The 17,923-nt window shown below is 40.6% G+C and overlaps 1 protein-coding gene across 4 annotated transcripts in view; it reads right to left on the reverse strand.

Annotated features, from left to right (window-relative positions):
- Window positions 1–17,923, reverse strand: part of SERHL2 (serine hydrolase like 2) — a 182,954-nt gene that overhangs the window by 38,172 nt on the left and 126,859 nt on the right. For all 4 annotated transcript variants that reach the window (XM_073642696.1, XM_073642695.1, XM_073642693.1 and 1 more), the window contains exons 8-9: window positions 17,657–17,757; window positions 17,045–17,124 (exon numbers count right to left, since the gene is read on the reverse strand). In XM_073642696.1, the coding sequence (XP_073498797.1) occupies window positions 17,045–17,124; window positions 17,657–17,757 (181 nt within the window). The remainder of the gene's footprint in view (window positions 1–17,044; window positions 17,125–17,656; window positions 17,758–17,923) is intronic.

Genomic DNA, 17,923 nt, shown 5'->3' on the forward strand with positions numbered 1-17,923 from the left:
TGACGAGCGGTGGTGTTCCTTACGCCAGAAATCTCACTTGTATCTCGCATGACACTTGTAAGACGCACAGATTGAGTAAGAGGCGTGGACCTCTTCATGAATCAGGAGTGTCCGACTCCAGCACACGCCATCAACAATGAACAACACCCTTAGGCTGTAGGACCATCTTTATTAAAATAATACGACCAGCCACAGATAATGGCATTCTGGCCCAAATATTTATATTGGATTAAATCAAGCCCAGATTTTCCTCCAGAAACATAGCATGATCTGTGTTATGTAAAAGTGTTTAAATGAGGTCACCACCGGCAAGACTTGAGAAGTAGAAGACTTCTGCACAACACAACTGATGGTCCCAACCCCATTTCTAAGGCAAGAAATCCCACTTATTAAACCTGACAGGGCACACCTGTGAAGTGAAAACCATTTCCGGTGACTACCTCTTGAAGCTCATCAAGAGAATGCCAAGAGTGTGCAAAGCAGTCATCAAAGCACAAGGTGGCTACTTTGAAGAACCTAGAATATAAGACATATTTTCAGTTGTTTCACACTTTTTTGTTAAGTATATGATACCACATGTGTTAATTCATAGTTTTGATGCCTTCAGTGTGAATGTACAATTTTCATAGTCGTGAAAATACAGAAAAATCTTTAAATGAGAAGGTGGGTCCAAACTTTTGGTCTGTACTATATATATATATATATATATATACATATATACATATATACATACACACACACACAGGTGCATCTCACTAAATTAGAATATCATCAAAAAGTTTATTTATTTCAGTTCTTCAATACAAAAAGTGAAACTCATATATTATATTGCGTCATTACAAACAGAGTGATCTATTTCAAGTGTTTATTTCTATTAATGTTGATGATTATGGCTTACAGCCAATGAAAACACAAAAGTCATTATCTTAGTAAATTAGAATACTTTATAACAACAGCTTGAAAAATGTTTTTTAACCCCTTTACCCCCCAAGGTGGTTTGCACGTTAATGACCAGGCCAATTTTTACAATTCTTACCAGTGTCACTTTATGAGGTAATTTCTCTGGAACGCTTCAACGGATCCCACTGATTCTGAGATTGCTTTTTCGTGACATATTGTACTTCATGATTGTGGTAAAATTTCTTCGATATCACTTGCGTTTATTTGTGAAAAAAGCAGAAATTTGGCAAAAATGTTGAGAATTTTGCAATTTTCAAAATTTGAATTTTTATGCCCTTAAATCAGAGAGATATGTCACACAAAAGAGTTAATAAATAACATTTCCCACATGTCTACTTTACATCAGCACAATTTTGGGACCAAATATATATATTTTTTTTTATTAGGGAGCTATAAGGGTTAAAAGTTGACCAGCGATTTCTCATTTTTCCAACAAAATTTACAAAACCATTTTTTTAGGGACCACATCACATTTGAAGTCACTTTGAGTGGTCTTTATGACAGAAAATACCCAAAAGTGACATCATTCTAAAAACTGTACCCCTCAAGGTGCTCAAAACCACATTCAAGAAGCTTATTAACCCTTCAGGTGCTTCACAGAAATTTTTGGAATGTGAAAGAAAGAAATTTAACATTTAGCTTTTTTCACAAAAATGTTACTTTAGACCCCTTTTTTTTATTTTCGCAGGGGTAACAGGAAAAAATGGACCCCAAAATTTGTTGTGCAATTCCTCCTGAGCACGCAGATACCCCATATGTGGGGAAAAACCACTGTTTGGGCGCACGGCAGGGTTCGGAAGGGAAGGAGCGCCATTTGACTTTTTAAATGTAAAATTTGCTTGAATAATTAGCGGACGCCATGTTGCGTTTGGGGAGCCCCTGATGTTGCCTAAACAGTGGAGACCCCCACAAGGGACACCATTTTGGAAACTAGACCCCTCAGGGAACTTATCTAGATGTTTGATGAGCACCTTAAACCCCCAGGTGCTTCACAGAAGTTTATAACATTGAGCTGTAAAAATAAAATTATCACATTTTTCCCACAAAAATGTTTTTCAGCCCCAAATTTTGCATTTTCATAAGGGTAACAGGAGAAATTGCACCATGCAGTTTGTTGTGCAATTTCTCATGAGTAAGCAGAGACACCATTTTGGAAACTAGACCCCTCAGGGAACTTATCTAGTTGTGTGGTGAGCACCATGAACGCCCAAGTGCTTTACAGAAGTTTATAACATGGAGCCGTGAAAATAAAAAAATCAAACTTTTTCCACAAAAATGATGTTTTAGCCCCAATTTTTTTATTTTCACAAGGGTAAGAGGAGAAAATGGACCCCAAAAACTGTTGTGCAATTTCTCCTGAGTATACCAATACCCCACATGTGGGGAAAATATAGTGTTTGGGCACATGACAGAGTTCAGAAGGGAAAGAGCACTGTGTGACTTTTTGAACGCAAAATTGGCTGGTATTGAGAGCAGACGCCATGTCATGTTTGGAGAGCCCCTGATGCACCTAAAGAGTGGACAACCCCCACAATTGATCCCATTTTGGAAACTAGACCCCTCAAAGATTTTATAAAGGGGTATAGTGAACATTTTGAATCCAGAGGTACGACACAGAATTTGATAACATTAGGTCATCATATTGAATAAGTTGTCATTAGTCTTGAGCGCAAGTGCTCGCTACTTGAGATTGCATTGGGTACTCGGGTATGCACCAAGTATTGCGCATGCTCGAGTGACATGCTCGAGTCCCTGCCCCATATGTTTCCTGGTTGTTAGACACTGTAAGGCGGCGGTGTTCACACCGTGCAGTAACTGAGGCAGTGACCCAAACAAGTCCAACATAAACAGCATTATTCAGCGACTCACGGGTAAACAGAAAAGTCCTCCGGTTCGCAGCCGGGTTAACATGAGTCCTTAAACAACGGTTGCCTTGGGCAACGGCCGCGCCGGGCAGCTCAGAGCCTGACGGGTGCGGCCTTCCCAGGCGTGGGTTCAGCTGCTCACAGGCCTGCAAAGCTTTCCTGCTATGCTCCTAGCAGGTCCCAGCACTGAACAACACTAATCCTTAGTGCAGGGATTTTAACCCCTTTACCCCCGAGGGTGGTTTGCACGTTAATGACCAGGCCAATTTTTACAATTCTGACCACTGTCACTTTATGAGGTAATTACTCTGGAACGCTTCAACGGATCCCCCTGATTCTGAGACTGTTTTTTCGTGACATATTGTACTTCATGATAGTGGTAAAATTTCTTCGATATCACTTGCGTTTATTTGTGATAAAAACGGAAATTTGGCAAAAATTTAGCAATTTTCAAAATTTTAATTTTTATGCTCTTAAATCGGAGAGATATGTCACACAAAATAGTTAATAAATAACATTTCCCACATGTCTACTTTATATCAGCACAATTTTGGAACCAAATTTTTTTTTTTTTATTAGGGAGCTATAAGGGTTAAAAGATGACCAGAGATTTCTCATTTTTCCAACAAAATTTACAAAACCATTTTTTTAGGGACCACATCACATTTGAAGTCACTTTGAGGGGTCTTTATGACAGAAAATACTCAAAAGTGACACCACTCTAAAAACTGCACCCCTGAAGGTGCTCAAAACCACAGTCAAGAACTTTATTAACCCTTCAGGTGCTTCACCAGAATTTTTGGAATGTGGAAGAAAAAAATTAACATTTAACTTTTTTTACAAAAATGTTACTTTAGACCCATTTTTTTTTTATTTTCGCAGGGATAACAGGTAAAATGGACCCCAAAATTTGTTGTGCAATTTCCCGCGAGCACGCATATATCCCCTATGAGAGGAAAATACACTGTTTGGACGCACGGCAGGGCTCGGAAGAGAAGGAGCGCCATTTGGATTTTGAATGTAAAATTTGCTTGAATAACTAGCGGACGCCATGTTGCATTTGGAGAGCACCTGATGTGCCTAAACAGTGGAAACCCCCAACAAGTGACACCATTTTGGAAATTAGACCCCTCAGGGAACTTATCTAGATGTGTGGTGAGCACCTTGAACCCCCAGGTGCTTCACAGAAGTTTAGAACATTGAGCCGTAAAAATAAAATTTTCACATTTTTGCAACAAAAATGTTTTTCAGCTCCCAATTTTGCATTTTCATAAGGGTAACAGGAGAAATTGCACCATGCAGTTTGTTGTGCAATTTCTCCTGAGCAAGCAAATACCCCATATGTGGGGGAAAACCACTGTTTGGGCGCATGGCAGGGTTCGGAAGGGAAGGAGCGCCATTTGACTTTTTGATTGCAAAATTTGCTTGAATAATTAGGGATGCCATGTTGCGTTTGGAGAGCCACTAATGTGCCTAAACAGTGGAAACCCACCACAAGTGACACCATTTTGAAAACTAGACCCCTCAGGGAACGTATATAGATGTGTGGTGAGCACCTTGAACCCCCAGGTGCTTCACAGAAGTTTAGAACATTGAGCCGTAAAAATAAAATTTTCACATTTTTGCAACAAAAATGTTTTTCAGCCTCCAATTTTGCATTTTCATGAGGGTAACAGGAGAAATTGCACCATGCAGTTTGTTGTGCAATTTCTCCTGAGCAAGCAGATACCCCATATGTGAAGGAAAACCACTGCCTGGGCATACGGCAGGGTTCGGAAGGGAAGGAGCGCCATTTGACCTTTTGAATGTAAAATTTACTTGAATACTTAGCAGATGTGCCCCTGATGTGCCTAAACAGTGGAAAAACCCCACAAGTGACACAATTTTGGAAACTAGACCCCTCAGGGAACTTATCTAGATGTGTGGTGAGCACCCTGAACCCCCAAGAGCTTTGCAGAAGTTTATAACATGGAGCCGTGAAAATAAAAAAAATCAAACTTTTTCCACAAAAATGTTTTAGCCCCAATTTTTTTTATTTTCACAAGGGTAAGAGGAGAAAATGGAGCCCAAAAACTGTTGTGCAATTCCTCTTGAGTACGCCAATACCCCATATGTGGGGAAAATACAGTGTTTGGGAGCACGGCAGAGTTCAGAAGGGAAGGAGCACTGTGTGACTTTTTGAACGCAAAATTGGCTGGAATTGAGAGCAGACGCCATGTCGCGTTTGGAGAGCCCCTAATGTGCCTAAACAGTGGAAACCCCCCACAAGTGATCCCATTTTGGAAACTACACCCCTCAAGGATTTTATCAAGGGGTATAGTGAACATTTTGAATCCAGAGGTACGACACAGAATTTGATAACATTAGGTCATCATATTGAATAAGTTGTCATTAGTCTTGAGCGCAAGTGCTCGCTACTTGAGTTTGCATCGGGTACTCGGGTATGCACCACGTATCGCGCGTGCTCGAGTGACATGCTCGAGTCCCCGCCCCGCATGTTTCATGGTTATTAGACACCCCCAAAAAAAACATGCGGGGATCGCTCGTGCATGGCAGGCAATCCCCGCAAGTTTTTTTTGGCCACGAAGCATATGGGGCGGAGACTCGAGCATGTCACTCGAGCACCCGCGATACTCAGTGCATACCCAAGCACCCGATGCAAACTCAAGTGGCGAGCACTTGCGCTCAACACTAGTCGCCATATCGTCATATTTTATTTTATTTTTTTTTACTTTTGAAAAAAATCCCTAACACAACCCTAACCCAACCCTAACCCTAGAGTTTATTTTTTACGCCGTTCCTCGTGCGGTATAAGTGATTAGACGACTTTATTCTTCGGGTGGGTGAGATTACAGCGATACCAGAATCATATTGGGTTTTTATGATTGACAGCTGTCACACACTGAAAGACGCATTTGTTTGCAAAATCTAGTTTTTGCATCGCCATATTTTGAGAGCTATAATTTTTCCATATTTTGGCCGACAGTCATATGATGGCTTGTTTTTTGCGAGATGACTTGACGTTTTTATTGGTGCCATTTTCAGGCACTTGACATTTTTTGATCGCTTTCTATTCTGATTTTTGGGAGGCAGAATAAACAAAAACCAACAATTAAGGAATTGGGTTTTTTTTTATTCTATTCCGCGTGTGGTAAAATTGATAAGGTCGTTTTATTCTTCGGATCAGTACGCTTACAGCGGCACCACATTTATATAGTTTTTCTATGTTTTGGCGCTTTTACACAATAAAAGCTATTTTATAGAAAAAATTATTTTTTGCATTGCTTTATTCTGAGAGCTATAACTTTTTTATTTTTCGGCTGATGGAGCTGTATGGAGGCTTGTTTTTTGCGGAACAAGATGACGTTTTCAGCGGTACCATTTTTATTTATATTCGTCTTTTTGATCGCGTGTTATTTCATTTTTTGTTTGGCGGTATGATGATTAAGCATTGCTTTTTGCTTCTTTTTTTTCCTTTTTTTACCGTGTTCACTAAAGGGGTTACCTAGTGGGGAAGTTTTATAGGTCAGGTCGTTTCGGACTCAGCGATACCAAATATGAGTACTTTTATTGTTCTTTTTTTCTTTTCCATAATAATATTTATTGATGGGTACAATATAATTTATTTTTGGTGGATCATTTTTTTAATATTTGTACAATTTTTTTTTTTCATTTTTTAACACTTTTTTTTTGCTTTTATTCTTTGTCCCACTAAGGGACTTTCACTTTTTTTATTCTGATCGCCTGTATACCATAGGGATGGAGCACCCATCCCTGTGCTATACAGGCTGTCAGCGCTGCAGATGCAGAAGATACTTTGGTCATGCACTGCGCATGACCAAACCAAAGTATCTTCCTGCTGTCTGGTGACCCGGATGTTGTCATGACGACATCGGGTCATCATGGCAACATCTGGGAAGCCGCGGCAGACAGCGCTGGACACCGGCAGGAGAGGTGAGTATTGCGATCACCTCCCCTTGCCACCGCAATGCTGTGATCGACTTCGATCGCAGCATTGCGGGGATTAATGTGCCAGGAGCGGTGCGGGACCGCTACCAGCACATAGCACCAGGTGTCAGCTGTGACAATCAGCTGACACCCGGCGGCGATCGTGCCTGCACAGCCTGTGTGCGGGCGCGATCGCCATCACGTATTATTCCGTACCTGGCTCTTAAGTCCCAGGGCGCAGGTACGTATTAGTACGTCTTGGGCTTTAACCGCTTCCAGACCGCCCACTGTACATAAACGTCGGCGCTGCCTGGGCTCTGTGCAGCGCCGACGTTTATGAACGTTCGGTGGTCCCGCAGCCCTCAGGACCCCCAGGGTCCTGTAAGCGCTGCGGGTGCGGTGCAGAGCGACAGCTCTGACAGGGGACATCATCGGGACCTGATTAGATCAGGTCCCAATGATGTTAACCCTTTGCTATCTTCTATATGCCGCGATCTATAGTGATCGCGGCATTTAGAAGATAGTAAGAGGAGAGGGGGTTATCCACTTACCTCTCCGACGGCCCCCTGATGTCTTACAGGACCTGCCGTTGTCATGGCAGCCCGAGGTCACATGACCGCCTCCGGATCTGCCATATATGGTGTCCTGCTAGGCTCAGCCTGCAGCTGAAGTCTAGCAGGAGACAGTGTGAAACTGTCAGCAAAGCTCTCATGCAATGCAATATATGTCTATTGCATTGCATGAGAACAGTGATTAGAAAAATAAAAATTAATGTCCCATACAGGACTAAGTAAAAATGTACAAAAAAAGTCTAAAAAACGTTTTCAAACTGTTAAAAAAAAAAATCACAAAATAAATAAAAATAAATAAATATTAAACCAATAAATCCGTATATTTATACAAAAACAAAAAAAGTACACATATTTGGCATCGCCGCGTCCGAAACAACCCGATCTATAAAACTGTCATACTAATTAACTCCTTTTGTGCACACCGTAATAAAAATAAATAAAAAACGGAGCAAAAAACTATGCTTTTTCATCATATCGCCAAACAAAAAGTGGAAAAAAATGCGATCAAAAAGCAAAATGGAAATAAAAATGGTACCGCTGAAAATGTCATCTTGTTCCGCAAAAAAAATGCCGCCATACAGCTCAATCAGCCAAAAAATAAAAAAGTTATAGCTCTCAGAATAAAGCGATGCAAAAAATATATTTTTTCTATAAAATTTTTTATTGTGTAAAAGCGCCAAAACATAAAAAAATATACAGTAAGTGTAGTATCGTTGTAAACGTACTGACCCGAAGAATAATGCTGCCTTATCACTTTTACCACATGCAGAACGGCATAAAAAAAAACAACTCAAAAAACAATTCCTGAATTGTTGGTTTTTGTTAATTTTACCTCCCAAAAAACGGAATAGAAAGCGATCAAAAAATGTCACGTACCCAAAAATGGTACCAATAAAAACGTCAACTCGTCCCGCAAAAAACAAGCCCTTGCATGACTCTGTTGACCGAAATATGGAAAAATCATAGCTCTCAAAATATGGTGATGCATATACTAGATTTTGCAAAAAAAAGCGTCTTTTAGTGTGTGAAAGCAGTCAGTCATAAAAACCCGATATAAATCTGGTATCTATGTAATCGCACCGACCCAAAGAATAAAGTAATCTCATCACTTATACCGCACGTGGAATGGCGTAAAAAATAAATAAAACCAATTCTTCACCTGCTACTGATTTGTTTATTATGTCTCCCAAAGATCGCAGTAAGGCTCTGCTCACATTTATCCTGCGCTCTGCTCTGAGCACTTACACCAGAGTTTCCGTGTAAATCTCTGAAATACGTGATTCAGACGGAACCCATGACGGAAGATTCCCTGTAATGAGGCAGATATAGGCCACTGTGGATGAAGTCTGGCCTGTGATCCCATGGTGTCAGTTTTTTTAGGCGTGCATAAAAGTGCAGTTGGCCACAGTTTTGTGCACTTCTGAAAAAAAGGACACCGCTAAACAGAGGCCAGACGGAGTCCAGAGTAACTCTGCTGCCTCATTACAGTGAATGGATCCCGCAGGGGTTTCATCTGAATTACATCACTTGGAAATTTAGATGGAAACAACGATGTAAGTGCTCAGCCTAGAGCGCCGGATAAATGTTACGTAAAATGTTCCCAATAAAAGCTTCAACTCAGTCCTCAAAAAAAGCTAGTCCCCACTCAGGTCCGTCATCTGTTAAAAATATAAGGGACTTCCAAGTTACTGGTAGCAGAAAGGCTCTGGAAAAGCGAAATGGCCCTTGCCCCCCAAAAGAAATTCAGAAAATTTTGTGCTTCCAAATCCAAACGCCTATTCTACAATAATTTGTTCTCCAATTGTCAAATAGCGCTCCGTCCCTCCCAGATCTCGCCGTATGGCTAAGCGGTATGGTACAGCCACATATGGGGTATTGCCACTTTTAGAAGAAATTGTGTGACACATTTAGGCACCATTTTTACCCATTGCCCTGTGTGAAAATGTAAAATCTTAGGGTAAAACATTTTTTTGTGGTAAAAATATAATTATGTTTTCTTCACTGCCCAATGGAATAAATTAAAAAATTAAAAAATACTCACTACTTCCCTAGATGAATTCCTTGAGAGGTGTAGTTTACAAAATGGGGTCTTCTGCTGTTTCGGCATGTCAGCGACTCTTCAAATGGGACATGGTGTCTGCAACCTATCCCAGCCAACATAGCGCTCCTTTCTCTTCCGAACTCTGCCGTACATCAAAGCAGTGGTTTCCCCCCACATATGGGGTATCGGCGTACTCAGGAGAAATTGCACAACAAATTTCATGGTGCAATTTCTCCTGTTATCCTTACAATAATGCAAAATTAGGGGATGAAAAACATTTTTTGTGGGAAAAATGTGAAAATTTTATTTTTACGGCTCAATATTATAAACTTCTGTGAAGCACCTGGGGGTGCAAGGTGCTCACCACACATCTAGATAAGTTCCCTAAGGGGTCTAGTTTTCAAAATGGTGTCACTTGTGGGGGGTTTCCACTGTTTAGGCACATTAGGGGCTCCCCAAATGCGATATGGCATCCGCTAATTATTCAAACAAATTTTACATTCAAAAAGTCAAATGGCACTCCTTCCCTTCCGAACCCTGCAAACCCTGCAGTGTACCTAAATAGTGGTTTTCCCCCACATATGGAGTATCAGCGTGTTCAGGAGAAATTGCACAACAAATTTCATGGATTTAAAAAGGGAAAACACAGTAGTTTGACAATAAATGGCCTCACCCAACCAATAACCATGAGGGGAGAAAAAGTTTTTTTTGTTATCATTCATATTCTCTGAAACAAGGCCAAGAAAGCAAAAATTCTGCTGGGGTATGTAAAGTTTTGAGCACATACTATCAGAACTATCATTAGTGGACATATGGAATCTCAAATATCCTAACACTAGACAATTTTCTTGCTATTCTAAGACACAGAAAACATTATCGAGTATTGATATGCCATTGGGCACAGAACATATTTCCCCCTAAGTAAGAACAGTGGAATATTTGCCCAGAGCGCTATCAGATCATTCACCCTTGTTGACTACTCTTTGTTTTTCACCCAGGCCGCTGGATTCTCTGACTATGTGGCCATGAATCCCTTCTGGCTTCAAATTATAGATATTCCGCTGATCACATCTACCTAGAACATTATTTTAAGGAAAACGACAAACGAGTGTCGCAAAACACATTATGGGATGCCGTCAAAGCGTGCTTACTAGGAGTCTTAATACAGGCCATTAACAGATCCAAAACTAAGACAAAACAGTTTGGGGAGTTTTTACGGGATAGAGTTAGATCTACAGAAGAGAAATTTGTACTGACCGGTGTAAAAGAGGACCTGATGGTGTGGGGAGAGGCACAAGAAGCGTACACCACACATATCAAGGAAAAAGCTAAAAATAAACGCATGTTTGCCCAGACACATTTCTTTGAGGAGGGGGAGAAGGCAGGACACTTACTGGCCGTGATAGCAAGAGCCCAGATGGGGAGTTCTTTTATTGGTGCTTTGAAGGACAGGGAAGGAGTGGTAGTAAAGCAGACTGACCAGATCTCAAACGCTCTGATAGAATTTTATAAAGATCTATATACATCCAAATTGCAATTTAATATAGAACAGATCTTATCCTACTTGAGGGAAATCAAACTACCGACATTTAGCAGTAAAGATCAAGAATTTTTAAATAGACCACTACAGCTGGAGGAGTTGGCAGTAGCCTCTTTGGCTAATAACATCGCCAGGTCTAGACGGGCTTCCCACAGAAATATATAAGAAATTTGGAGATATTCTACTTCCCCACTTACTGGCTACCTTCGAGGAAGTGGAGAGGGGAGGAACCCTACCCCATTCAATGCAAGAGGCAGTGATAGTAGTCATACCTAAGCCAGGTAAAGACCCTTTAATCCCTGACTCATACAGGCCCATATCTTTATTGTCAACTGATGTTAAAATTATTGCGAAGGTTCTGGCATCTAGATTGAATACATAATTTCTACAATTATGCATACTGACCAGTCAGGCTTCATGCCTGCTAGATCCATAGCTGTTAATATCCGGAGATTGTTTCTTAATCTTCAATTGCCGGCGGATGGTGATGGGGATAGAGCTGTATGTTCACTGGACGCCGCTACGGCATTCGATTCTGTTGAGTGGGAATATTTATGGGCAGTGTTGGAAAAGTTTGGTATAGGACCTTGTTTTATTTCATGGGTTAAATTGCTGTATGGTAGGCCGATGGCTAGAATACGGGTAAATGGACACCTCTCCCCGGCTTTTGGACTGAGTAGCTGTACGTGGCAGCGGTGCCCGTTGTCCCTGCTGCTCTTTGCACTGGCCATTGAGCCCCTGGCATCGGTTATCAGGGAGCATCCAGGAATCATTGGATTTTGTAAAGGGAATAGTGAAGAGAAGGTCACGTTATAAGCTGATGACACTTTATTATTTCTGGCTAAAAGTTCTGCGTTCCTTCCTATAGCAATGGAAACGATAGAAATATTTGGAAAATACTCTGGCCTGAAGATAAACTGGAGCAAATCCGTCATACTTCCATTGGATAAGACAGATGAGAATGCTTCCCACTACATTAATTCGGGTTTACAAGTGGTATTGGAGCTTAAATATTTAGGCATCAATATATCGGCAAAAATAAATGATTATAAGAAGTTGAATCTTGATCCAGTCTTAATTAAATTTAGAGGTAAACTAGGCACCTGGTCTAAGTTACCGTTGTCGATCGTGCTAACCTGGTCAAAATGACCTGGATGCCACAATTGCTTTATGTTCTACACAACTCCCCAATATGGATAAATCTGAGGTTTTTCTTTAAAGTCAATAAGGAGTTTAGAGAATTAATATGGGGCAAACAGACTCCGCGAATTAAACTAGAAACATTGCAAAGAAACAAAACAATGGGAGGGCTTGCAGTTCCTAACCCATGGGTATATTATGTGGCATCTCAGCTTCAACATATCCGGGGATGGGACGACCCTGGGGGAGGGGGAGCTCAGAGTAGGCTGCTACAGCATTATTTCCAATCAGATAAAGTCTATGAGGTATTGGAGGCACATAAGTTTGGGACACTTGGAGGCAAAATACCGACTATGCTGTTATGACATAAACTTTGGGGGACGGTGAAAAAATTACAAGGAATAGAAGGTGTTTCACAATTTACTTCATTATGGAACACTCCATGGCTTCCAAATCTATACCAACTGGTGAGATTTGGCTCCTGGAGCGCCAAGGGTTTAAACAGACTTAATCAAGTGCTGATAGGTGATGTGATTAAGGAATTCTCACAGCTGCAAAATGAATATGGGCTACATCTCTCTGAATTCTACACATATTTACAAACTAGGCAAACATATCGGACGGAAGGCATTGTTCTGGAAGGAGGGGTACCCCGAAACTCAATAATACAGAGAATAGCTAATCTACACAGTTCTCATGGACTGATCTTATTACTTTATAACATTCTCTTAGACATTATATTGACAAACCAGCCGATGCGTTCAAAAGAGAAATGGGAGGATTAAAATAAGCGAGAATATGTAGAAGTATGTATCTCTAAATTTTGACCCCCTTCTAAGTAAATTCCAAAACAAAATTGCAGCTTGGTGTAAGTTGCCCCTGTCGGTGATAGGGAGGACCAATCTAATTAAGATGATCCTCATGCCACAGTTAATGTACCTGCTGCATAATGCACCAATATGGCTTCCTTTACAAGTTTTTTACAAAGTTAATAGAATTTTTAGAGACTTAATATGGAAAAAAAAAGGTGTCAAGAATAAACCTTGAGACCCTGCAGAGACCAAAGGGGGATGGAGAACTTGCGGTTCCTGACCCACTGGTGTATTATCTTTCCTCACAATTACAGCATTTGAGGGGGTGGGAGAGCCCGGAACCTCCATCCTCATCGGCTAGAATGATTAGGCATGTACTAGGAGAAAGCAACCTAGTGGAGGCTCTGGAAGGAGGAAGATTAAGGAATTAAGAGCTAGTGGGAGGAACAATCAGAGGGATATATAAAATATGGTCTAAAGTTAAAAAGATGATGGGCATGGTGGGGTACTCAAAATACTCACCCATATGGAATAATTCTAACTATCCAGAATTTGATGGACTGGAGGGGTTTGGTCAATGGCAAAGACTGGGACATTCTAAGATCGTACAATTAGTCAAGAATGTTAGGTTTAAGTCCTTCCAGGAGTTCCGGAATGAGTTTGGGGTCTCCAGCAAGGGATTTTATAAATACCTGCAGTTGAGGCAGGCCCTCATGACACAAAATGGTCAGGAGCCTATTATTCAAACTAGAGGAACAGCTTTCTTGGACACAGTGGTGGGGAAGGGGTCAACGAGAGGGGTAATCTTGCTCCATTGTAAATGCCTAATGGAACAGGTCCTCAAAAAACAAGGTAGTAATCTTAAAACTAAATGGGAGCAAGACCTGGGCCCAATAGAGAAAGACATATCGGAAGATATTTTACAGTCCATACCACTAGTGTCGACAAGCGAGGGGCAAAACCTTGTGCAATACTATCTGATTCAAAGAGTATATAATACCCCTTTGCGCTTACACAACTTTGGTTACAAAATCGACTCAAACTGTTATAGGTGTGGTAATCCTGATGCAGATCTATGTCACGTAATGTGGAACTGCCCTAAACTTAGGGGATTCTGGAGAGAGATTCTAGATCTTGTATCCAAGGTGTTTGAATGTGAGATTCCCCATGACCCTAGTGTGTCTATCGGGATATGTAAATGGCTTACCAACTGAAGAGGCCCATCAGATAGCTATCTTTCGTCTACTATACCAGGCCAGGAAGCTGATAGCTTCGCACTGGAAAGACAATGAACCTCCAAACATAAAAGAATATATCCCTAAAATCAACAATATACTTAGACTAGAGAGATATGTGTACCAGATAAGGGGGAACCCTCTTTAATTTGAAAAATTGTGGGCACCTTGGTTGGATTCTGTGGGCTTGGCCCCAATGACATTAACATGGTCAAGAATGCTAGCGACTGCAATGATTAGATAAATCAGATTTGATAGTAATATAAATGTAATGACTCCAGCTAATTAATAATTAACAGATTGGTAAGAAGTAGCTAAATGAACTGTGCATGTTAATAAATAAGGGAGAGATAGAAAGTGACCAACACATCTGATACGTAATAAAAAAAATCCTTTTATTGCATGAGAAACAAGTTTTACAATGTGAAGAAATTGGCAATATCTATAAATTGTCTCTCCCCTTTAAGGTCGAAAGAGCCGGCGGGAAGGGGTAGGAAGGGGTGGGAGTTGGTAAGAAATTTGAAAGGATGTGATTGTCAACTTACTTGTTCATGTTGAAAATGTTTAAATAAAAATTATTTGATTTAAAAAAAAAAAAAAAAAAAAATGGGAGAGTGTAATGGGACCCATAGGGGAAAATCACTGGTCGGATATACTGGAAAGAGTTCCACAATTGTCTTTAAGTGAATCCCATAGACTGTCCCATATATACAGTACAGACCAAAAGTTTGGACACACCTTCTCATTTAAAGATTTTTCTGTATTTTCTTGACTATGGAAATTGTACATTCACACTGAAGGCATCAAAACTATGAATTAACACATGTGGAATTATATACTTAACAAAAAAGTGTGAAACAACTGAAAATGTCTTATATTCTAGGTTCTTCAAAGTAGCCACCTTTTGCTTTGATGACTGCTTTGCACACTCTTGGCATTCTCTTGATGAGCTTCAAGAGGTAGTCACCGGAAATGGTTTTCACTTCACAGGTGTGCCCTGTCAGGTTTAATAAGTGGGATTTCTTGCCTTATAAATGGGGGTGGGATCATCAGTTGTGTTGTGCAAAAGTCTGGTGGATACACAGCTGATAGTCCTACTGAATAGACTGTTAGAATTTGTATTATGGCAAGAAAAAAGCAGCTAAGTAAGGAAAAACGAGTGGCCATCATTACTTTAAGAAATGAAGGTCAGTCAGTCCGAAAAATTGAGAAAACTTTGAAAGTGTCCCCAAGTGCAGTTGCAAAAACCATCAAGTGCTACAAAGAAACTGGCTCACATGAGGACCGCCCCAGGAAAGGAAGACCAAGAGTCACCTCTGCTTCTGAGGATAAGTTTATCTGAGTCACTAGCCTCAGAAATCACAGGTTAACAGCAGCTCAGATTAGAGACCAGGTAAATGCCACACAGAGTTCTAGCAGCAGACACATCTCTTCAACAACTGTTAAGAGGAGACTTTGTGCAGCACGCCTTCATGGTAAAATAGCTGCTAGGAAACCACTGCTAAGGACAGGCAACAAGCAGAAGAGACTTGTTTGAGCTAAAGAACACAAGGAATGGACATTAGACCAGTGTAAATCTGTGCTTTGGTCTGATGAGTCCAAATTGGAGATCTTTGGTTCCAACCACCGTGTCTTTGTGCGACGCAGAAAAGGTGAACGGATGGACTCTACATGCCTGGTTCCCACCGTGAAGCATGGAGGAGGAGGTGTGATGGTGTGAGGGTGCTTTGCTGGTGACACTGTTGGGGATTTATTCAAAGTTGAAGGCATACTGAACCAGCATGGCTACCACAGCATCTTGCAGCGGCATGCTATTCCATCCGGTTTGCGTTTAGTTGGACCATCATTTATTTTTCAACAGGACAATGACCCCAAACACACCTCCAGGCTGTGTAAGGGCTATTTGACCAAGAAGGAGAGTGATGGGGTGCTACGCCAGATGACCTGGCCTCCACAGTCACAAGACCTGAACCCAATCGAGATGGTTTGGGGTGAGCTGGACCGCAGAGTGAAGGCAAAAGGGCCAACAAGTGCTAAGCCCAACAAGTGCTAAGCATCTCTGGGAACTCCTTCAAGATTGTTGGAAGACCATTTCCGGTGACTACCTCATGAAGCTCATATATATATATATATATATATATATATATATATATATATATATATATATATATATATATATATATATATATATATATATACACACACACACACATACACATTATATATATTTATATACACACATATATATGTATATATAGTTTCTTGTGTGCCAGTGTTAAAGTCTAAAAAATATATATTTTGTTACCTTTTGTGTTTTCTTGGATGCTGAGCACCCTAATTTTATAGTAATATTTTTGGTACATTGTGCATTTAATATCTGAGTGTATCTGTATTGGTAGGTAAAAATACCCTACAGGAAAAAAAGATGCTTATGTTTTTTAAGATATGTTAAAATCTCAATCTAAAGAGTAGCATGTACACAATATTGTCAGATGACAAACACTCATTAGGGAGACAGCTTTTTATAGGCACTTGAAGAATTGCATAAAATAAAATGAAAATGCACTCAATCAAAAACTGAACTTTGCTGGGCACAGGGGAATGGTCTTCTGCACCCATCCCACTTATACAATATATTTCTCAGAGTGCCCCCAAACTTGTTGTGATTCCTTCATTTTTCTCCATTTCTCTCAAATATTTCATAGATTGTGTTAGGTGAGTTTCAGATGTCCGACATTCATGGTCCGGGTTCAGACTGCTATGTCCGGATTGGACACTGGTCTCCTGACGAGAACTGAATCCATGTATGAGGCTGGAGAGTTCAGGTCAGGAGATCTGAGGCCGGTTCCAACATCACGGTCCGTGCTCAGACCATGAAGGTCAGAAATGTGAAACTGGTCTTAAACAAACACCATCATTATATCTACTTACCACCAGGTGCAGGTTTAGTCCCACGTTGCAGGAGCACTTTGGCTGTGTCAGAGGTTAATGATGGATTGCCCTCCAATAACCTAAATAAATGCCAAAAGGTAAATAAAAATTGCAAAAATGCTGCTGACTGAAGTATATAAAGTATAGTTCTGGCATTCATATGTTATTCTCTTCATCCTCCAGCACACAATACATAAAACAGATGAAAGATTACACATTATCACTCAATCTAAGCATTATCAGAATATTATTTTCTTTACTAAGGTTATACTGCAAACCAAGTGTATGTGGCCAACATCCCTGATGACTGCAGCGGCAAGTCTTAGCAACAGCCAATACATGGTGAATGGAGCCACCCTGCACACTGTCTGTACCTGGCACTCCGAAGGAGCTGATACCAGTTGATTAGTGGGGGTGACAAGTGTCAGACCCCCACCAATCTCCTCCAAAGCTAGACATCATGCTGCGATCCAAAGAATCAAACCAAAGTATCAAAGTGGCGGCAAACCTTTTATTGTCTGGTGGGAACTGATTATTTTGTAGCAGAGGGAAGACCTTTTAGGAAATTAGAAGGAAGTCTGAAAACTCCCCGAAGAGAATGACAATGCTCACCTTTGCAAGGCTCCTTCTGGCGTATAAACCTTTGTTCCGCTTGCGTGCTCTAAGCGAGAGTAATGGGTGATTGCCTTTTTTAGGTGGTTTAGTATTAACTCCTGTAACCAGAATTCACAACATTTAGCATGTTCTTTAAAACATTTCTTTGACAGCCCAATTCATCTGCATAATTTATCATACTTGTATAAATAGCCAACACATTTCACAGGGAAGATATCCACACAAACATGGGGAAAACATACAAACTCCATGGAAATGTTTGGC

The sequence above is a fragment of the Phyllobates terribilis genome, unplaced genomic scaffold (assembly GCF_046119375.1).
Source record: "Phyllobates terribilis strain yellow unplaced genomic scaffold, ASM4611937v1 Scaffold_8__6_contigs__length_399053987, whole genome shotgun sequence".
Lineage (NCBI taxonomy): Eukaryota > Metazoa > Chordata > Amphibia > Anura > Dendrobatidae > Phyllobates > Phyllobates terribilis.